Source organism: Protopterus annectens, chromosome 1.part2 (assembly GCF_019279795.1).
Source record: "Protopterus annectens isolate FY-2018-M chromosome 1.part2, PAN1.0, whole genome shotgun sequence".
NCBI lineage: Eukaryota > Metazoa > Chordata > Ceratodontiformes > Protopteridae > Protopterus > Protopterus annectens.
The window spans coordinates 968,846,977-968,867,611 of NC_056727.1; the positions used below are offsets into that span (position 1 = coordinate 968,846,977).

Genomic DNA, 20,635 nt, shown 5'->3' on the forward strand with positions numbered 1-20,635 from the left:
AACAATTGATTTAGTTTTTCTGGTATATCTTTGAAATCTGGCAAGTGTTTATTTACTGCATTGCTCTCTTGCTTAGGTTTCTTAGCTATAAATCTTAGTTCATTCTGAAGTGTGCTACTTTACCCCCCCACCCTCAAACCTTTCTGAATGTATTATTATAAAATAACTGCCTGTTGTTGCCTTCGTGCTTACCCTAGAATCTCTGCTTTTCTCTTTTCCTAGTTGAACTCTACATTTACCTACAAAACGGAGTCTACAGGACTGCAATTGGTCACCATACAAAATCAGTTTCTCTCAGCATTTAAGCAGAGTAGGTTGCACACAAAAAGCATTTGTTAAGCTTTCACTTAGTGCTGTGTAATTAAGCAGGTCACCATTTTGGTCAGCCATAGGGTTCTTTTTTCTACTTGAGTGTTTGCCTCCTTCTCCTGTAACTTAAGTAAACTGACTCTTACATTAAGAGCTATAATACTTACCTTATAGCTTTAGAACACCTTAGGAAACCTTGTAAACTGCAATAGCCCCGCTATGTTCGCCCTCGCTACGCCCAGGCTCTCTTCACTCCCCTTCCTGCCCCCAATTTCCTCCCGCCCCCAGTACCTGTAAATTTAAAGTACTATAGCCACTCCCCCACTTTCTGGATCCTATCTGTTTTCATCTGGGATAATTCCTCCCACCCCCATTCTTCTACCTACATTTTAATAGCACCTATTAGCTTTCATCTGGCATTCTCCCGTCCCCCTTCCAGTACCTTTACCTCACCACTCTTATCTTCTGGTGTTGCATCACTAGGTAAAACAGTTCCTTAACTCACTAGCTGAATCAGAAATAATGATATACTCCTCTTTACTACCCCTCTTGTTCACACCATACCGCCTTACCTTGTATGAAAACCAGTTTCTCATAGGATTTCAGGTCCCGAAAAGCCATACTATCACCCCAGCTGTAAATCCTCCCACCTTCAACTATACTTACAGTACCAGGTCCTATCCAACATCTTGTTCAGTCTATCAACATGTAAATCGCAGACACATTAGCTCTAGATCCAAACACTACCACAAACTAATAAACAAATTACTGAAGTTCATCACCAAGTATAGACTTAACCTAATACTTGTTGGTGATATTCACCCCAACCCTGGCCCACCCACGTCAGATACACATACCCCCTCTACTTGCAATCTAAGCTACAAAACTACAATTAATAGGCCAACTAACTCTCTCCTAGCCTGTCATCTCAATATTAGAAGCATTAATAACAAGGTACATGAATTGCATGCACTTCTGGATGTCCACTCCCCTGAGATTCTCTGTTTATCTGAAACCTGGTTAAAACCTAACACTACAGACAATGAAGTGTTACCACCTGGGTACAACATACACAGGCTGGATCATGCTTCCAGGAAGGGGGCGTGGGGTAGCTGTACTCTATAAATCTGAGTTGAATGTCACCATAGATGTAATACAACCACCTCAGATTAATAACTCAGAGATTCTTGCCACCAAATTGCAACTTAATAAAAATAAATGCATTAATATCATCTGTATGTACATTCCCCCAGGTAACAGTATATCTACACTTGAAGATATCCTGCACTAGCTATCATGTCACTACCCCCAAGAAACCCTACTACTTGGAGACTTTAACATAAACTGGGGCACCTGTTCCTCAGAATCCCCAACCACCCATATTAACCTGCATGCATTTACACAGATCATATCCACCCCTACCAGGATAGGTAAACCCAACCAAAAAGAAAGCATACTTGACTGGGTACTCATACATAGTCACCCCCAACTGTACACCTCTGGTACCCTCCCTGATGGCCTAAGCAATCACCTTCTCACATATGTAAGTAAGCACAAAGCCATTAATTCCCAACAACCCTTACTCAGAAAGGTTAGAAACAATAAAAACTTTGACCCTGCCAAATTCCAATAAGAACTAAACTCATGTAATTGGTCTATTCTAAAACACCTCCCCTTAGAGGAAGCAGTAGCATGCTTTAACAGCACATTCCTTGAGATCCTTGATTTTGCATACACCTATTCAAAGAGAACAAAGGCAAAAACTGTGCTATGGCTTTCTAACGAGTCTAAACTCAAAATTACCCTTAGAAACAAAGCCTAGACTTTATGACGTTCTTCTAAAGACCCCCAAGATCAAATTAAATACAGGCAATCCAGGAACGAAACAAAAAAACCCATTTTACAAGACAAAAAACAATGCTACTGTAATTTACAGACAGTAAATCAAAATAACCCTCAGAAGTTTTGGGCAGGTTTAAATAATCTACTACATCCTGGACAAACTTCAACCCCAATCCCTGCTGCTACTATTGATAAATCCCCAGAAGATGTTTCTGACAGTTTTAACCAATTCTTTACTGATACAATTCAAGCCCTAGCTAGCCAACTACCTCCTAGCTCCCCTGGTCCTGAAAGTACCACCCCTAGAAACCTACTCGCGTTCAGCTTCCAACCAGTCGCCACTTCACTTATCCGTACCTTGATCAAAAAATTAAAACCCACTACACTTTCTGCTGATCAACTCCCTGCCGAGAACCTACAAAAATCAGCTGATACTATTGCTTACCCATCTCAATATTAATCAGACGAACCATAGTAGAAGCTAAAATTCCCACCATCTGGAAAATATCCTATGTAATTCCACTTCACAAAGTAGGCAGCTCTACTGAATTCTCCAATTATAGGCCAATAGCTATACTCTCTCCACTTGCAAAGATTATGGAAAAATGTATTCATAGACAACTCATGCACCACCTAATCCAGAATCACCTTATAGCAGACACTCAGCATGGCTTCCGTCCTCATCACAGCACTACTTCAGCCCTCCTAGCTTTTACCAACACCATAAACCATAATTGCAACAATAATTATATTCTTGGATCTTTCCAAGGCATTCGATATGGTTGATCACCAACTTTTAATCCATACCTTGCAAACATTCTGTCTAGATACTAGATCACTTCAATATTTTCAATCTTACCTGAGTGGTTGACAGCAGGCTGTCCTCTGGCAGAACAAGCTCTCTATAATCATCTATCTAACACCCTTGGAGTACTACAAGGCTCTATACTAGGGCCCTTGCTGTTCTCCATCTTCATTAACGACCTTTACACTGTCATCCCAAAAGTCAGCTGTATCCAATATGCTGATGACTCTACTCTGATTTGCTCGGCCACATCTGCAATAGAGTTATGGTCAGCTGCCCAGACCACCTTTAATACAATAGAAAACTGGCTTTCTGAATGTCGTCTGATCCTAAATCCCCAAAAAACTAAAATGCTGTTATTTTCACCAACACGTAGGTCTACCACTTTCACCTTTACCATAAATTCAAATGATGGCACAATAATCTCCCCTGACCCCTCTACAAAACTATTAGGTGTCATCATAGGTAATAATCTAAAGTTCGACCTACATGTTAACCAAACTATAAAAACCATCAATAAAAAACTAGGGTCACTTTACAGAATAAAAGCCTTCCTAACCCCTCCAGCTAAAATTGCCATAGCTCGCTCTCACCTTCTTTCAACCCTTCTGTATGCATCCCCTCTACTCTCAAATTTAAACAAGACTGTCCTTCACAAACTGTCAATTTGCTACAACCACATTGCCAGGTTTGCCACTGGACTGCCTTTTAGGACACATCATTGCATCAATCTAAATCAGCTTGGGTGGCTTGAACTACCCAGCCTAATCCAGTATAATCAACTGATTGTGGCCTATAAAATCCTCTATAATCCAGACAATACTCCTGCACTTAAAAATATTATCACCCCCTATAACAATCCTAGACCGCTTCGTTCCTCTAACAAACTACTAATTCAGACTAGCAAAATTAATAACACAGCCGGTGACTCTCTCTTTGCAAACTCTGTAAGTAGAGCCTGGAACTCTCTTCCAGCTGATATTACCTTACTTTCTACCTTAGGTCAGTTTAAAACTAGACTCAAACAACATTTGTCACTTAACTGGCTATGTCAATGTATCAAGCCTGGCTAACTCTCTCTAGAATGTGTAAAAATCTGTTAACCAGTTTACTGTGTAATTTAATTTAATCCTGACTTGTGCTCAGGATTAACTGTAACCTGTGGAACTTGTTTAACTTGCTTACTTATGTAATCTCTGTAAATAGTCTGTTTGTAATATGTAATGCTGGTATTATGTAATGCTGTATCTGCTTACCTTTGGAGCTTTTCTCCCCGGGCCTCCGCTGAAAATGGACATGCATCCAGTCGGACTATCCCAGTCAACAAATATAAAATAAAAAGTAAATAAAAAATAATAGTTGAGTTATTTATGAGCCTCATACACACACGCGCACACACACGCGCACACACATACACACACACACACACACACACACACACACACACACACACACACACACACACACACACACACACCATTTTCTCATTTTTTTCTAATGCTTATAAGGTTTACGTGTTCTGCTTCACTTCAATTTCATTTCTAGTTCTTCTAAGATTAAGATACACTTTCTGGCCGTTTCTCTGCTTATTTGGCCTCATACCTTTTGTCTGCCAGATTTTTTCAGAATATCCAAATTTTTGCCTTGTATTTTTGGTGTCTGTTCCTCATATTTTTTTTTTTTTTTGAGGATTGAAATCAATAAATAATTACAGACATTTGACTTTCAGATTTAATATCTTTCAGGAAATCCATACTAATGCAAAATGTGTTATTCTGTCTACTTTCTAAGTTTGTTAGATCAATATTTAAAATCTGTCCCAATCTGGAGCCTTTGATCCCCCTGATTATTTTTGGCTTTGTTCATATTTCTTGCTCTAAGAGTAGGGAGGTAAGCATAGCCTGCTCTTTCTAGAATATACTCTTCAGTGTTTGTGCTGCCCAATATGTTGAGGGCACTTTTCAGCTCCATTATTACATTTTCCTGTGAGCTGCTGTTTGGGATGTTTTCTGAAATGCCTGTTGTATGTTTATTTTTCATGAGTGCTTTCTTGACATCATATGTTTTGCTTCTTAAAACTTTTATTTCACTTTCCTTTTCTGCTACCAATCACTGCATCTGGTGTGTCTCTTTTCATCCTTCTGTTTCTGTTGACATTAATTCCTGTTTTTCATACTTTATAACGTTTATTTCATCCTGTCATCGTAATAAGGCCTGCATGTTTTTTTTCCTGTTGTGCCCTGCCTTTCATTGCAATCACCTTATCTATTTTCCTTTAACTCACTATTGCCTCCTTTCCTCTCCATCTTAAGCTGTTGCAGTTGCTACATACTTATTAGCTTTCAGTTTAATATGGAAAACAAGTAATTTGTAAAAGTTATTGCTTATTTTGATAACGGGGTGGGGGCCCTGTTTTAAGCTTCTAGCTGCTTTACTGTTTGGCCATCCCTATATTGCTGAAGGAAACATAATTGAACCTAGAGCAGCTGTTTGGTCAGGCACATGTACCACTAGACCTTTCATGCACTGCACAGCAAGAAGTCATGAAGTACAATTTCACTGCTTATTCAGAGTGCAAATGCAACTATGAAATTAATTACCTCAGTTTCAGATCTTGCCAAGTCTTAAACTCACCGTGAGCGCATTAATAATATCCTCTCTTCTGCAACCTTCTTTATATGTACAGATCTGGTTGTAAGCACTGAAAGTGATCCTTAGCACTGTCTACATATGTTACATATGTACATATCTTACATATGTTGCTAAATGAACAATGTATTTTATTTTCTTTATCACAGGAGAGGGGAATAGCCTTCTTCATGCTGCGTCGTTGTATATGTGGGGAGTCAGTGATACAGATCTGATCATGCATAAAACTCTCTATGATGTTTTGAAGAACAATATAGCAAACATCAGGCAACGTTTCCAGGAGGTGAAGAAGAGGCTTCCAGGTTTCATGTCTGCAGCTCATCTAAAAGACACTAGGGTAAGGAGAATACATGAAAAATTAATAGTTATGTAAAACTGTAATGTAGAGAAAATGTCTTATTAATTACTTAATTCATTTATTTGTTTGTATTTGTTTATCAGGACAGAGTATTGATCTTTATGGACCAGTGGTCACAAACTCAAAGGGGTAAGAGTTTAATGAGTCCACTGAGCCAAGAGCCAGAAAAATAGTGACAATCTTGTAGAAAGATCTTAAGTGATTAACACATGTGACACAATGGGGCACTTCATGTAATTATCAAAGAAGCACTTCTGTGGCCAAATGGCTGTAATGCAACACACCACAGGTGCTATAGGACACTGCTTTTTGTAGCATTAATGCAGTGCTTTCTTTCTGGTTCATGCAGAAGATATAGCAGTCGCATACACACACACACACACACACACACACACACACACACACACACACACACACACACACACACACACCACATTTCACAGACAGCATCCCTTGTACCCAAGAAACACCCATTTCTGGCTTTGCATAGTTGTGGTATTTATGATTTCTTTAAATAAATACTTGCCATAGTAAAGCCTTTCAACTTATTCTCGTTCACAAACACTGACTCTCCCTGACAAGCTACATCAGTCTCCGAATTCAAACAGATGTTTGGTATGTTATGGAAACTAGAGTCTCAGGTGTGGGTGGCACTCTTATGAAGTTTTGACTGATACCAGTGGTATACCTTGAGCTTGCCTCTACAGCTGACTACCACATAATTGAGCATAATTTCCTGATACCCCAGTCCATGCCCTTTGTAGGTCATATACTTAATTTTACTTGATAACACGTGTCTTACTTTTGCAGGTAGTATGAGCATGGCACACCCTTGCACCATATTTCCTGTATTGAGTCAGAGGATCCTGAAACCACTTTCTCTGAGATGAACAAGGATATTAAAGCCACATTCCCATACACTTCTTCTCTTGGTGTGTCATCCTTTGAAAGGGTCTCAGGCTTATGATTAACAGCTTGGATTGGCCATGAGCCCCTGTATTTTCCCTCAGGTAGAGTTTTGTGAAGTCTCTGGGAAAGAAGCTTACCCATCCCCTGAAGTCAGTCATTCAGGATGCTGTCAGGGTTTCCAAGATAACTTATCTCTGCCCATTCAGCTCCCATGATGGTGGATTTACTTTACAAACCGCAATCTGACTGAAAATAGTAGGTTTTTAAATATTTAAGTGCCGACTCATGCATGATCTGTTGCTCTGTTTGGTCCACTGTAAGTCCAAGAAGCTGCAGCATTTTTCTACCTTGCTAAGGGTCGGGGAGTTTAGAGCTTTGGAGAGTTGTGACAGGAAAATATGCTCTCCCTCACAATAGGTTTCAAAGCCCTCATCTTCTTCTCTCACCTGCCACAGTCTTAGATGATTAGAATGGTTCTGAATGAGTTTTAAAATCTACTTGAGGCTCTGCCTTTGGATTTTGTTGTGGGATATTGCATCTTCTGCTCTAGATTTGACATTATTGATGCTTTAATTGGGTCCCCAGGCCCCTGCACATTATTATGTAGCTGAAGTTTAAGGAGGAGCTAAGGAACACGATCCTGGAAACTCACCTCTTGTGAGAGGTACTCTTCAGATGCTTTCTTTGTAGAGTCTGCATGTCCTTCCTGTGTTTGCATGGGTTTTCTCTGGATGCACTGGTTTCCTCCCACATTGCAAAGACATGCATTAGGTGAATCAGGGACTCTAAATTGTTCATATTTGTGAGTATATGTATATGCATTATGGAAAAAAGACCTTGCAACCTACTTCTGCTTACTGCTTTGCCTTGAAAACTCTGCAAATAGCAGTGGTTGTCTGCAGGGTCACTGTAGCCTGCAACTTGTAAGAGAGGGGAGGGGGCGAGTAATGTGCTTGATAGGTAAGGGCAGCCTCTTTCAAAAATAGCAGATTTGTTGGGTTAGGTATCCCTCATGCTGTCTGGTGTTGTTTTTGTGACAATGTGGTTTAGGTCTCTAGAACATGTGTTTGCTTTACAGCTTGTTTTGTTTAGGTGGAGGAGTTCAAAGCGTGCTGGTTCGTTCATAGCAAGAAAATCTAAGCAGAGTCCAACCCTTCAGAGTCTGCATGACACTGATTGAGAGACATAACTTTTAGTCTGTCAAAGAAGCTAAGGGTATTGAGACCTTAGATCCTTTTGCTGAGGAAATAATAAAAGTTTTTCAAGCTGGTTCAGATGCTTTGTGACATACATGATGGATGCTTTATATTCAATGATGGGCCTAGTAAGGGATGAATGAAGTCTGACTACAACTTGTTTGGACCTTGAGGAGATACCACGAAGAGTATGCTCTGCAAGGTATATTGGTTTTATACGTGCCACAAAGATGTGGTGGTCAAAGAACAGTTTGTCATCAGTAAGTGTACCCAAGTCCCTCATGGCTGTGTCAGATTTAAGTGGAATGTTATCTATATTGTAAGCAGCAGTGATATTATTTTTACCAAAAGAAGCTGTGCTGCATTTCCTGGTAGTGAGGGTAAGCCCGTCGTTAATACACCAAGCATTTATGTGGCTAGACCCTTGCCAGAGAATTTTGTGTATCAGAATGGGATTTGATAACTGCTGCCAGTTTGCAGTCATCAGTAAAACTTGGTTAACCATACTGTCTTTATATTAACTTTTATGGCACAAAACATATACCAAAGAGGAGGGGACCCAGGATAGTGTCTTGGGCACCACTGGTAACATTTTTCTGACTAGAGCAAATGCCCCTGCCATTAATGGTATGGGTTCTGTCAGACAGCGGATTACCTATCTAGCAAAGTATATATGGGTTATTGTTGAGTTGAGGGAGTTTGTCAGTAATCCCAGCACTGGAGACAATGTTGAAGAGTGTGGAAAGTTCCCGATAAGCAGTACTGACTGTGTGCCCCTTTTCCATGGCCACAGTAACCCCATCAAATAAATCAGCTAGGTTGAATGAGCATTATTTACCCTTTTAAAACAAAACCAGTGTGTATCTATAGATATAGCTTTGTTTAATAGTTCAGTTATAAGATGTTCTGTAGCCTTGCAAATAACACTAGTAAGACTGATAGGCCTGTAATTCCCAGGGTCAGTAGAGGGATCATTTTTATGCAAGAGCACTACAACTGCCATTCTCCACTCCTCAGGGCTAGAAAACCAGTGGAGAGAGACAGTTTGAAGAGATGATAAAAGGAGTTTGCTAAGTGGGACTTTCGGCTTCTCAGCAGGCATCTAGGGATATTGTCAGGACCCATGAAAGTAGTGTTTTAATTTTGGAAGGTGTAAAATAACTTTTTCCAAACTGATCTAAGGATGAGGAGTATGGGGGGATGGAGGTGAGAAGGGGGGGTTAGTGGAGTGAAATTAGAAGAGAATTTGTCTGTAAGAACATTAGCAATGTCCTTGGGGGTCAGAAAATAAATAATCAATGGAGATATATTCAGTACAGAACTGTACATTACTTCTAAGTTTCCTGATGCAACTGAAGAAGACCTTATGGCTCTATTTTCAATTAGTTACAATACTAGGTTGACAGTTGGCCTTATATTTCTTGGGTCTATATCACATTATTGAACTTCCAAAATTTCTAACACCATAAGCTCGAACTTGGAAGTTCGAAATGTGATATAATCGAAATCTCAGAACAGCAAATTTTTTTCCCTGGGAAAAAAATTGCTGTTCCGAGAAACACACACACAATACAAGCACTTAAAAACCTATGTCTAATGTGGGGGACTTCGCCCCCACACACCCCGGTGTGGGGGACTGTGCCCCCCACACCCCCCTACTTAAATATACCAACTCCGAGATCACACCACAGTGGAGGAAATAACGATGATGTGGAACGGCCCACCGAATTCTGGCTCCGGGTTAGAATTTGATGTTCCGCGGCTTCGCTATTGTGAGCATTCGCGGTTTTGTGTTCGATGTAATGTCACCCTATTTCTTAATAGTAAGTTTGAGATACTTATTTATATCCAGTTTCATATTGCTTTTCTAATGATGAAATGGACATTTTTAGTAGCCAGGAGCTTTTTTTATATTGTAGAGTTTGCTGATGTGGTGGTTCCACCATATTGATTTAGTTCTAAACCTGCCATTGTACTCAATGCTGTACTGGTATTGATGTCTCCATGCATCTATGCAAGAAGGAATAAAATACAGAACAGTAAGCAGCAGTACTCATTTACAAGATTTGCTGGGAGCTGTAGCATTTCTAATTCTCAATAAGCTCAGTAAATAGTAAAAAATTGGTTTTGGAGTAATCTCTAATTGGAGAAGAGTTGTTAGGGGCATTCATGTTGTAATAGTTATGCTGTATAGAAGGAGGTTAATACGATCTAACTAGTTTCCTAGAAATCCATTTTAATGATGTTCTGCCTGTGTGTAAGTTCTCTGAAAATTATTTATGTGTTTAAGGGACATGTATATTTCACGATATTTAGTTAAGGTGCTGTCCTGTGTTCTTGGAAGGGATATAGCTGATCCAGAAGGATTTATTGTGTGGTGTTATCTACATTGGTTTTGTCTTTTTACAGGTATTTAGGGCCCTGTTGCAGGTGGGGAAATGCTGTAACAGTCTATTTCATGTAGTTAATCCTGTACCCTGTTAGCAAATAGTCAGATTGTGCTTTGTGAGAGGGGCCAACATACGATTAGTAGGTGACTAATTCTTGACAGAGACTTTAAAGGCAAAAACACAAAGGGAAAGGAAGTAACCCTTTTCTTATAGCTTTAGATACCAACAATTGTTTATAAAGGTAAGTCTTTAATTTGTGCTTGGTCAAGGTACAGTAGTAGACCACCTTAGCAATGTGGTAAAATGCAAAGGAAAGCCAAGTGGATTCATTGATTCATACATTGTTACTAAGCTAACGACCCGAGGGCCTTTCTAAGGCTAGCCAAGTTTTCCCAACAGAATAATGATGTCCTGTAACCAAACAGACATTGAGGGCCAGCCATTTATAAGCTACCTTTTTCCATAAAGGACATGGTTGTAAGGCTCAGTGTAAATTTCCTATTCCCCATTCACTGGTCTAGGTTGCATTTAAACTGGATAATAGATAAACTGAGCTTCACATAGATGTGAATCCTGTTCCATAGGATGGAGCAATCTCTAGGACATGTGTCTCAATCTAGACCTTGTATTTCTGGTACTGTTTGACTTATGAATATGTAGGAAATTCATAAGTGTGAGGTTTGCAGATGCCTTGTAAGCCAGGAATGGATCACCCCTCAGCAATCTGTAGGAGACTGAGTAGAGGTAAAGGGCTTTAAGGAGCTCTGCATAAGGCAGATTTCTTATGCAAATACTCCACTATCTCATGAAATTAAGGAAGCTACCGAAATTCTGCATATGTGTATACTGATTTAATTACATTTTCAGGTTAAACATTTAGGGTCCCTTTATACCAGTTTCTTTTTGGAATATTTTGAAAACATGAATCTGTAGGGACATGACTTTCTTAATAAGCATATAGTGGTGTACTGTTGTTATACTGATGATTTGATGTGAGTGTGTTAGTGGGAATCCCTAACAGTTGATCTGAAGTAGTTACTTCATTTGCTCTGCAACCTGTGGGTATCGGATCCGACCCGGCAGCTTTACTAGCTAAAAGATCCGAGCTCCTGGCTCCTCCCCTTCACCCATAACCCCCTGCTACATGCTCCCTTTCCCCAGATCGAGTTTGCCGCGGCTGAAAGAAGCTTCTAGTGAAGAGCTCCTTAGACTTGGGTGAGATCTTTTCAGTGAATCTTTGTCAAAAATTAGAAAAAATGTTTAATTTTTTTAGTGTGTGAGTGGTTTAGCTCCTATTCGTCGAGTGATAGCCTTAGTTTTATTTTTCTGTGGTAATTTTTAGTTTTTATACGTTGTTTTTGTTCCTCCCCTTAGTGTGTGGGTGTGTTAGTGTGATGGCTGAAGGGCCCAAAGCCATCTTTTCTAAGTGCACTGAGTGTGGCCATAAGCTTTCCCCGGCTGATGGCCACACTCAGTGCGTTTTGTGTCTGGGGGTGGCCCACTTACCAACTAGCTGCCAAGTTGATCCTGGCAGACTTGTTACCGCAGGACACTTCTTCTTCCTCTCCCTCTAAGGCACAGGCTGCTACTGCAGCCCCCGTGCCTTTAGGTCCCCCGACTCTGCCTGGGACTCAACCTCCCTCTGCTGCGCAGAGTTCAGGGGACTCGCCTGCCTCTTCGAGAGAGAAGAAGCATAAGGAGAAAGATAGGGACAAACATAAAAGTCATAAGAGGTGGGCTGAGGCTCATCCCTCAGCCCCACCATCTAAAGTTACTAGTTCCTCTACGAGGGCCTCCGGATCCTCTCCCTCTCAGCTCCGTTCGCCTCGTTTTTCGCTGGAGCCGGAGGAGGATTGCCAGTCTCCCTCGAGGTCGTCGAGGCGGCCCTCCCGGCCCACCTCGACAACATCTTGTAGGTCTACAAGAAGCCTGACCGACGCAGACATGGATCGGATGATGCGTCGATTTCTGCAGACTCAGATGCAGGTGGGGGTGCTCCTGCCCCCCCCCCCCTCTGGGGGGGGGTGCAGTCCCCCTTTTTGCCCCGATCACTCCTTCTCCAACCCGTTTTTGGGTTTTGGAGTCATCGGATCTGGGCCCTTTCGGAGCCGGGGATTTGTTGGCGCTGATAGTTCCGGTAGCTTTGATGCCGACTGTACCCTCGAGCGTGTCGGATCCTAGCTCTTGGGGCCGAGCATTGGATCCGTAGGGGTTGGTGTGTCTTCGGCGCCCTTCAGGTCGGAGCACACTTTCCTCTCGGATCCAACCACTTTGGCTCCGACACCGATCCCTACTTCTGAGCTGAGGAGACTGCTTTCGGAGCCTGGGGAAAGCGGCTCACCTTCGGCTTTTGAGGTAGTGGAGAGGGTTTTGTCGAGGCCTTCCAGATCCCCAGTCCGGGCGTCGGATCCTTCCGCTCCCCCTATGCATTTGGGTCTATCCTCCATCATCTGGCCACTGGGACAGCCTGCTCAAACCCTCCAGTTAGTTCCCTAAGAGGAACAGGACCCCATAGGTGAACCCTCCTCGGATAGTCCCACCGAGGAGGTCCCTCACAAACGGAAGTGTAAAAGGAGGCACCTGGACTCCCCTGAGTCCCTCACGACAGACACGGATTTGGATGAAGGGGAAGGTTCCCCAAGGTCACCCCCTGAGGATGTCTCCTTTGGAGACATCATGGAAATGTTGCGAATTAGAGGGGGGGTGGTCTGCCCAAAAACCGTCCTCGGACGAGTCCGTGTTTCTGGAGGCGTTTGAGGCAGGCCCGTCTACCTCCTGGGTGTCCACCCCTGGCTGACCCCCTGGTGGACTTAATTACTACCAGGGCGTGGAAGGAGCCCGACACTGTGGAGCCCATTCCAAGATGGCCAGACAAAATTCTTAGCCCTCCCTCTGATAGGCAGGCCTGGTCTAAGGGTTCACCTGTGGATGCCATGTTGGTGGCGTCTGCCACAAAGAAGGAACTCGTGCAGGAGAGTTCCTCGGTCCACCCTCCGGATAAGGAATCTCAGGCGTTGGACCACCTTGGGAAGCGGATGTTTGCTTCAACCACCTTCTCTGTAAGGGCGCTGAACTACATGGCACACATTATCAGGCTACAGCGAGACCTAATAAAGGAATATGCTGCAGCTCCCCCGGAGTCCATGACGGTCGAGGATAAGAAAATTTTCTCGACTCGTATGGCCACTTTGAAGTCTATCTCGAACACGTCTATGCGGCTAATCTCCCATGCTATGGAGGGAGCTGCTAGAGCTAGCGGAGCGGGGATCATCTTGCGGCGTCACGCCTGGCTCCGCCTTTGCGATTTCATGGAACCCTTTAAGGTGTCCTTCGTGAATGCGCCCTATGACAGTTCTTCGGTCTTTGGCAAGACCGTACGCGAGACGCTGGTCCAAAGTGAAAAGGACGGGAAGACGCTGTCTGCCATCGGAGTCCGCTTCTCTAATCCCCAACTATCTTTTTCGAGGAATCAGAGGGGACAAAAGAAGATGTGGTTTCGGAAGTCTCAGCAGTCCCATCCAGCTTTGGACCCCTCATCCTTCAGAGGCAGAGGAGGACAAGGTGGACGCCGGTCCAGAGGCAGAGGAGGGCCGCGTAACTTCGGGTCTAGAGAACCGTTCTCGGACAGGCCCGCGCAACAGCCCTGAGGGCTTACCCGGCTGTCCCTCTCTGGAGGCAGTCGGGGGGCGTTTGTCGGAGCACCTACTAAATTGGGAGTCCATCACGATGGATCGATGGGTGCTCCGAATCATATCCAGAGATTATTCCATTCCCTTCCTAAGTCATCCCCACCCCATGAAATGCCTCCTCGACGTCCCACCCAATCAAAGGGAGGTGGCAGCTTCAGAGATTTCGAAGCTGCTAGAAAAAAGACCCATCCAGCGTGTCCCCCCAGACCAGTTCGGATTGGGCTATTACTCCAGGTTCTTTTTGGTGTCAAAAAAGATGGGGGACTTAAGACCAATTCTAGATCTCTCTTCCCTGAACCTGTTCATTCCCAAAGAGAAATTCTGGATGGTCACTCTTCAATCAATTCTCCCCCTCCTTCGGGAGAACGACTGGATGTGCTCCATAGACCTCAAAGATGCATACTACCACATTTTGATGGACAGACGATCCAGGAGGTTTCTCCACTTCCAGCTGGGAGCCAGTCATTATCAATTCAGGGTTCTTCCGTTCGGCCTCACCTCAGCCCCCAGGGTGTTCACCAAGGTCATGGCAGTGGTTGCAGCCCACCTGAGACTCCAGGGCATTCAAGTCTTTCCATACCTGGACGACTGGCTCCTCACCGCCTCCAACAGGCATCAACTGTGTGTTGCCAGGGATTATGCTCTAACTCTTGCCCAGAGTTTGGGCATTTCGGTAAACCTTCAAAAGTCCTTTCTTCATCCTGTGCAGGTTCTGGAATTTATAGGGGCCAAATTGGACACTCGCCTCTCTCGGGCCCTACTAACTTCGGACAGGGTGAACAGTTTGTCATGTCAGGTTATAGCCCTCCTTCAGAACTCGGCTCCATCAGCAGAGTTAGTCCGAGCACTAGGCTCTATGGAGGCGGCAATCAGTCTTTGTCTACACGCGCGTCTACGAATGAGGATTCTGCAATGGACCCTTCAAGTCCAATGTTCTCCGTTGCTACATCCGTTGAACACCCCTATTCCCCTGAGCAGGGCTTGCAGGGACTACCTCCTCTGGTGGCTTCACTCACGGGAGCTGCGAGAAGGGAGACCTTTCGTGATGCCCCCACCCCAAGCCACGTTGACCACGGATGCTTCTCGCGTCGGGTGGGGGGGCATACTTCGGGCAGAACTGTCCAAGGCACGTGGACCCCCTTAGAGACTGCCTTGCATATCAATGTCCTAGAGATGTGGGCGGTGCTTCTGGCGTTGCAAGCTCTCCACGACCTTCTCCCTCTAGGGACTATTGCAGTTCAAACAGACAACATGGCGGTAGTCTGGTACATAAACAAACAGGGAGGAACCAGATCTTATCCCCTTTGTTGGGAGGCTATGAGAGTTTGGGAGTGGGCGATATCCACCAACCGTCTTCTGGTAGCAACGCACATTCCGGGTCGGTCCAACATTCTAGGGAACAAACTGAGTCGTGTGATCCTCACACCATACGAGTGGTCTCTCAAACCATCAGTTGCGAAACAGATCTTCCTCAAATGGGGTCTACCTTGCTGCGATCTTTTCGCTTCTCCGTCAAACACAAAGTGCAGCGAGTTTTTCGCGATACTTCCCCCACCAGGGGAGAGCCCCAGAGATGCTTTGCTTCATGCTTGGCCACCCGGTCTCCTCTATGCTTATTCCCCCTTCCTCTTATGGCGAAGTTCATTCAGAAAGCACGTCGGTTGGGGAGCAGAATTATCCTCATAGCCCCATTATGGCCTCGCCAGATCTGCTTCCCATGTCTGCGGTCTCACAGTGTAGTTCCTCCATGGATCTTAGATCCCATTCCGGATCTGATTTTGCATCCTGCGGGATTGCAACCCCCGAACCTGGTAAACCTCAAGCTTGCGGCTTGGTTGATCCAGTTTCACTGATGGCAAGGACTCCCGGCATCTCATCACCAGTAATGGCCATTCTGGTAGCGGCTCACAAGCCTGCTACCAGGAAAATTTACAGTAGTAAATGGAAGCGTTTTTCTGTCTGGGCTAAGGACAAGGGCTTAGATCCCTTTACCGTCCCTATTCCGGCGATTCTTGATTTTCTGTCACACATTTTTCATCAAGGAGCCAGTGCATCTACAGTTAAAGTACAATTGGCAGCCATTTCCCATTTTCATGTGGGGGATAGACTGGGATCTTTAGCTTCTGCGAAGATATGCAAAACCTTCTTGAAAGGTATTTTTCTTTTGAAACCACCAGTTAAGACTGCGGTCCCACCATGGGACTTAACTTTGGTTTTACAAGCATTGACAAGCCCACCTTTTGAGCCTGCCGCTTCAGTTCCATTAAAGTTCTTATCATGGAAAACAGCCTTTCTAGTTGCTATTACTTCAGCCAGGAGGGTTTCGGAACTTCAAGCCCTTTGCATGAAACCCCCTTATCTAATCTTTCATAGGGATAGAGTGTCTCTCAGGACTAACCCTTCCTTCTTACCAAAGGTGGCTTCAGAGTCAAATATTAATCAGTCGATTAATTTGCCAGTGTTCTTTCCCAACTTTCAGAACTAAGGGGAATACAAATTACACAAGTTGGATGTACATAGACAACTACGTTTTTACTTGCACAGGACGAGGGATACTCGCAAGGCTGATCAGTTGTTTGTGTCCTTTGCCAAATCTGCTCTGGGTAGAGCTATTACCAAAGTTACCTTAGGAAATTGGATTTCACAGTGTATCATTCATGTGTATGTAGCCTCAGGTAAACCTCCTCCTATCGGAGTCCATGCCCACTCAACCCGATCCATAGCCACATCAGCAGCCTTCTGGTCCAGGGTTCCTCTGGACAACATATGTTCAGCAGCTACTTGGTCCTCTTCCCATACATTCATTTCTCATTATAAATTGGATATGATATCCAGGAGTAGGGCTTCCTTTGGCTCTGCAGTGCTTCGGAATATCCTTCCTTGGGGGCCTCCCAAGGTTTTAGGTAGCTGAGGACTCTGTCCCACAGGTTACTGAGCAAATGAAGTAACAGATAAAGAAGTTATGTACTCACCATAACGTTCCATCTGAGTAGGTACTTCATTTGTCTGCAACCGACCCCCCCCCTCCATGCCCCCTAACCATTATCGTGGTTCCTGATCATGATTGAGATTGTTTATGTGTGTAGGCATTATTTGGCCCTCTGTCGAGGGTCTAAGTTGTTAGATTAAGCAAACCCGATCTGAGGAAAGGGAGCATGTAGCAGGGGATTATGGGTGAAGGGCAGAGCCAGGAGCTCGGATCTTTTAGCTAGTAAAGCTGCCGGCTCGGATCCGAGGTCGGATCCGATATCCACAGGTTGCAGACAAATGAAGTACCTATTCAGATGGAACGTTATGGTGAGTACATAACTTCTTTTTTTAATTTTCTCATGGTCTTAAAATGAATGTAGGGACTTTAAATTATACTTAATGTAGATAAATATAGAATACATGATTGGATTTTTGAAATATTTATTGAAAATCAGCAGATACATCCTAAGTTCTGTAGAAATGATACTACATCAGGCATTTTGTTAAACTGGCAACTTTACCTGCAGGTAAACTAATGAGGGCCAGATATGTGTTTATCAAGAATGAAAATTTCTCACTAGAAGCACACAAAATCATTTCAGTTTTTCTGCAAATGGACTATGTACAGCTTTTGTTCCATGCATTTTAAAAAGCTATTAAAAGATTAAGAATGACAATAAGAATGATATTTTATATGAGTATTCTAATACATGCTTTTCTGCTCGTAATAAGGCTTCGAATAAATTAAACTGTCTGATTTTGTTAGCTAGTTTACATATTTTACATCCGGTGTGGTTTCCTGTTTAAATCAGTGCTGGTCAGTAGTGAGACTTGGTCCTGGGGTATTTGCATTTTCTTTTTAAAGAAGTAAGGGTTTGTTTGATATATTGAGCCTCAGTTATTCTTAAAGAAATATTAGACTTACTTTTCATGATCTTGGCCCACAAGGTACTTCAGCCGCTGGTAATTGCAGTATATGTAATTTATTGTAAATAATACAGAACAGTAATTGGATACAATTTACTTGCTAAGGGTCTGCAATCACTACCTCACCTGCTGATGGAGAATGCAGTTTTGGTCATTCTGGTTATGCAGAGTGCTTAACAATGTATAGCCATTTGCAGAGTTCACTGACAGTATCTCAGATTTTTTTTTTATGCTTTAGCTGGGTATGGCACACCACTTCGTTTGGTGTCTTTGCCATTTCCACCTCATTCATGCACCAAATGACCAATTCCCGTTATACTAGTAGGAGTTCTTATTTCTGCTGCAGTTGTCTAATCAAAGAAGGGACTGTGTCCAACCTCAGTCACAGTCTCTTTCAAACACTGTTATTTATTGATCTATGCAGTCTGTATTCCACTGCTGTCAAATCAAGTGATGTATTTCATGTGAGAAGACAACATCATTATTTGTGAACCCTGCAAAACCAACCCCCTCTCAATTCAGAATATGAGAACAAACATTTTAATAAAAGTTATTTAACTTTATTAATAGGCTTTAACAGATCTCTAAAAAGCCGTAGATGTTTTTCCCTTTCCTTTCCTCCATTCACTGGCTTGCAAAAGACTTCTTAAAGTTTGGTTTGGGGTTAACTTACAAAACCTAAAAGTTCAGGTTCTATAGTTTCCTACCTAGATGAAGCATCATAAAAACTTAGAGAGAGATTAGGACCCTCCATCTTGATTTGCTGGCCTTCAGCAATGTGTTGAAGTTAGGAATCCTGCTTGTTAGCTGCAGATGGTACTGCAATAACAAGAGGAAACATGTTGTTGACTTTTCTGCTGGATAACATTGATAATTCGAGAACAGATGCTAAACTGAATTTATCACGTCAGCTGTTACAATCACAGTCAGCAGAATACTCTTGACAGATTTTCTGATCATAGAGTTTTCTATCTTACAGATGAAATTGGGCAGATCAGCCTTTCTTTCTGATGCTCACCAAGGTTTGCAACATTCCCCAGATTTTATATAGATATATAAATATATATGTGATTTTTTTTTTTTTTTTTTTTTTTTTTGCATATCACGCTAACCATCAACTCTTTAGTCTTTTGTACTTGGTGTCTCCATCACAAAGCTCTGACATTTAGTGCTTTCTCCATACATTAGAACCAGGCTTTCTCTGATCCGAGTCTCTTATAACTGTAAATTAAAAAAGGCAAAAAGAAAAAAAAAAATCTAACTTAATTGTCATAGCTTTTTATGGCCAAGTCAGCCATAAGTCATATTGCCGAAACAGATCTTAGCCTCTTAGTATAGCTTCCTTTAATTCTGTGCAGCAATGCACTTTTACAGTAGGATGGTAGAATACTCAGTTCCAAACACAGGTCTGTTATTCTCATAGGTTGAAAAATGTCACGTTAATTTCATAGTCATTTCTCTTTACAGAATCTTATTTCTGTCTCTATCCTTAAAGAAACTTAAACATACTCCTAGAAAGTATAATTTCTTCAGGTGGAAAATGCTGTCTGTCTTGTTACTGTTGAGCCAGATATTTCTTCCTTTCTTGGTTCCGTCTCACAAATTTTACAGTGTATTACCAATTAATTTTATTTCAGATTCATCTTGCAAGTCACTTTATCAAAATGTGATTTTACATGTAGCTGTCAATTGGTTCTTGAAAGGCATTCTTAATTTCAGAGCTGTAAGAAATTCTACATGCAGAAACTCATTGCCTTAGTGTGAACCTGTTAATGCTGAAATTTTGAAGTATCTGTTATGAAAAGGTATCTTTTTACTTGTTTAGATAGAATTACTGACTTGTAGGCCTTGAAGTATAAGCAACCTTTTATAGTTTTCCACAGTGTAGCTTTACCACTTTTTCTTGCTTAAGGGTGGTCTTTTCCATTTGTTTCCCATTTTTTCAGCTTCTCTTCTTCCCAAAATCTGAACACGAAAAGCCATTCCAGTGGCATAGTGGGATAAAGCCCTGACTATGACACAGCAGACCCAGGTTCATTTAGCAGCTAGAATGACTGATGGAGTGGCAGGGATTGGACGGGTGTGCCCTTCCCAGATGGGAGGGCACTGATATATATATTCATTGATGGGAGGTGTGGTCCAAAGAGAGGAGTTGCCCTCAGTCATAATCAACAAGCTTCAGGAGCTGGGAAGTGGAGTGTTGGGTTGATTATAAACAAAAATCTCCCTGGACAGAAGTACAGACTTGTCAAGCTTCCAGGGCACCCTAAGGATCCATGTCCAGCCGCAACAAATATGGAGTAAGTGGGGAGGTTTGGAGGGTAGCTGATAGACCCGATGTGGGCATTGGGTACTGGGGGTTGGTAACAATAAGGTCTGGGTAGGACCAAACCAAAATAAATAAGAACATGAAGGGTAGTGGATTTTGAATGGCATTTATATTTTGAAATGACAGAATAAGAAAATAAGGGGGAATTTACAGATTCATAGACTGTTACCAGGCTAATGACCCAGGGTGCCTTTCTAAGCCTAGCATAGTTTTCCCAAAATAATAATGATGTCCTGTATCCAAATAGGATATTGAGGGCCAG

General features: G+C 42.6%; 1 protein-coding gene across 1 annotated transcript in view; it reads left to right on the top strand.

The window, feature by feature from the left end:
- The window catches only part of LOC122792200 (tumor necrosis factor alpha-induced protein 3-like), an 887,411-nt gene that overhangs the window by 471,633 nt on the left and 395,143 nt on the right, over positions 1–20,635 (top strand). The window contains exon 3 of the mRNA XM_044059930.1: positions 5,755–5,942. Within this exon, the coding sequence (XP_043915865.1) occupies positions 5,755–5,942 (188 nt within the window). The remainder of the gene's footprint in view (positions 1–5,754; positions 5,943–20,635) is intronic.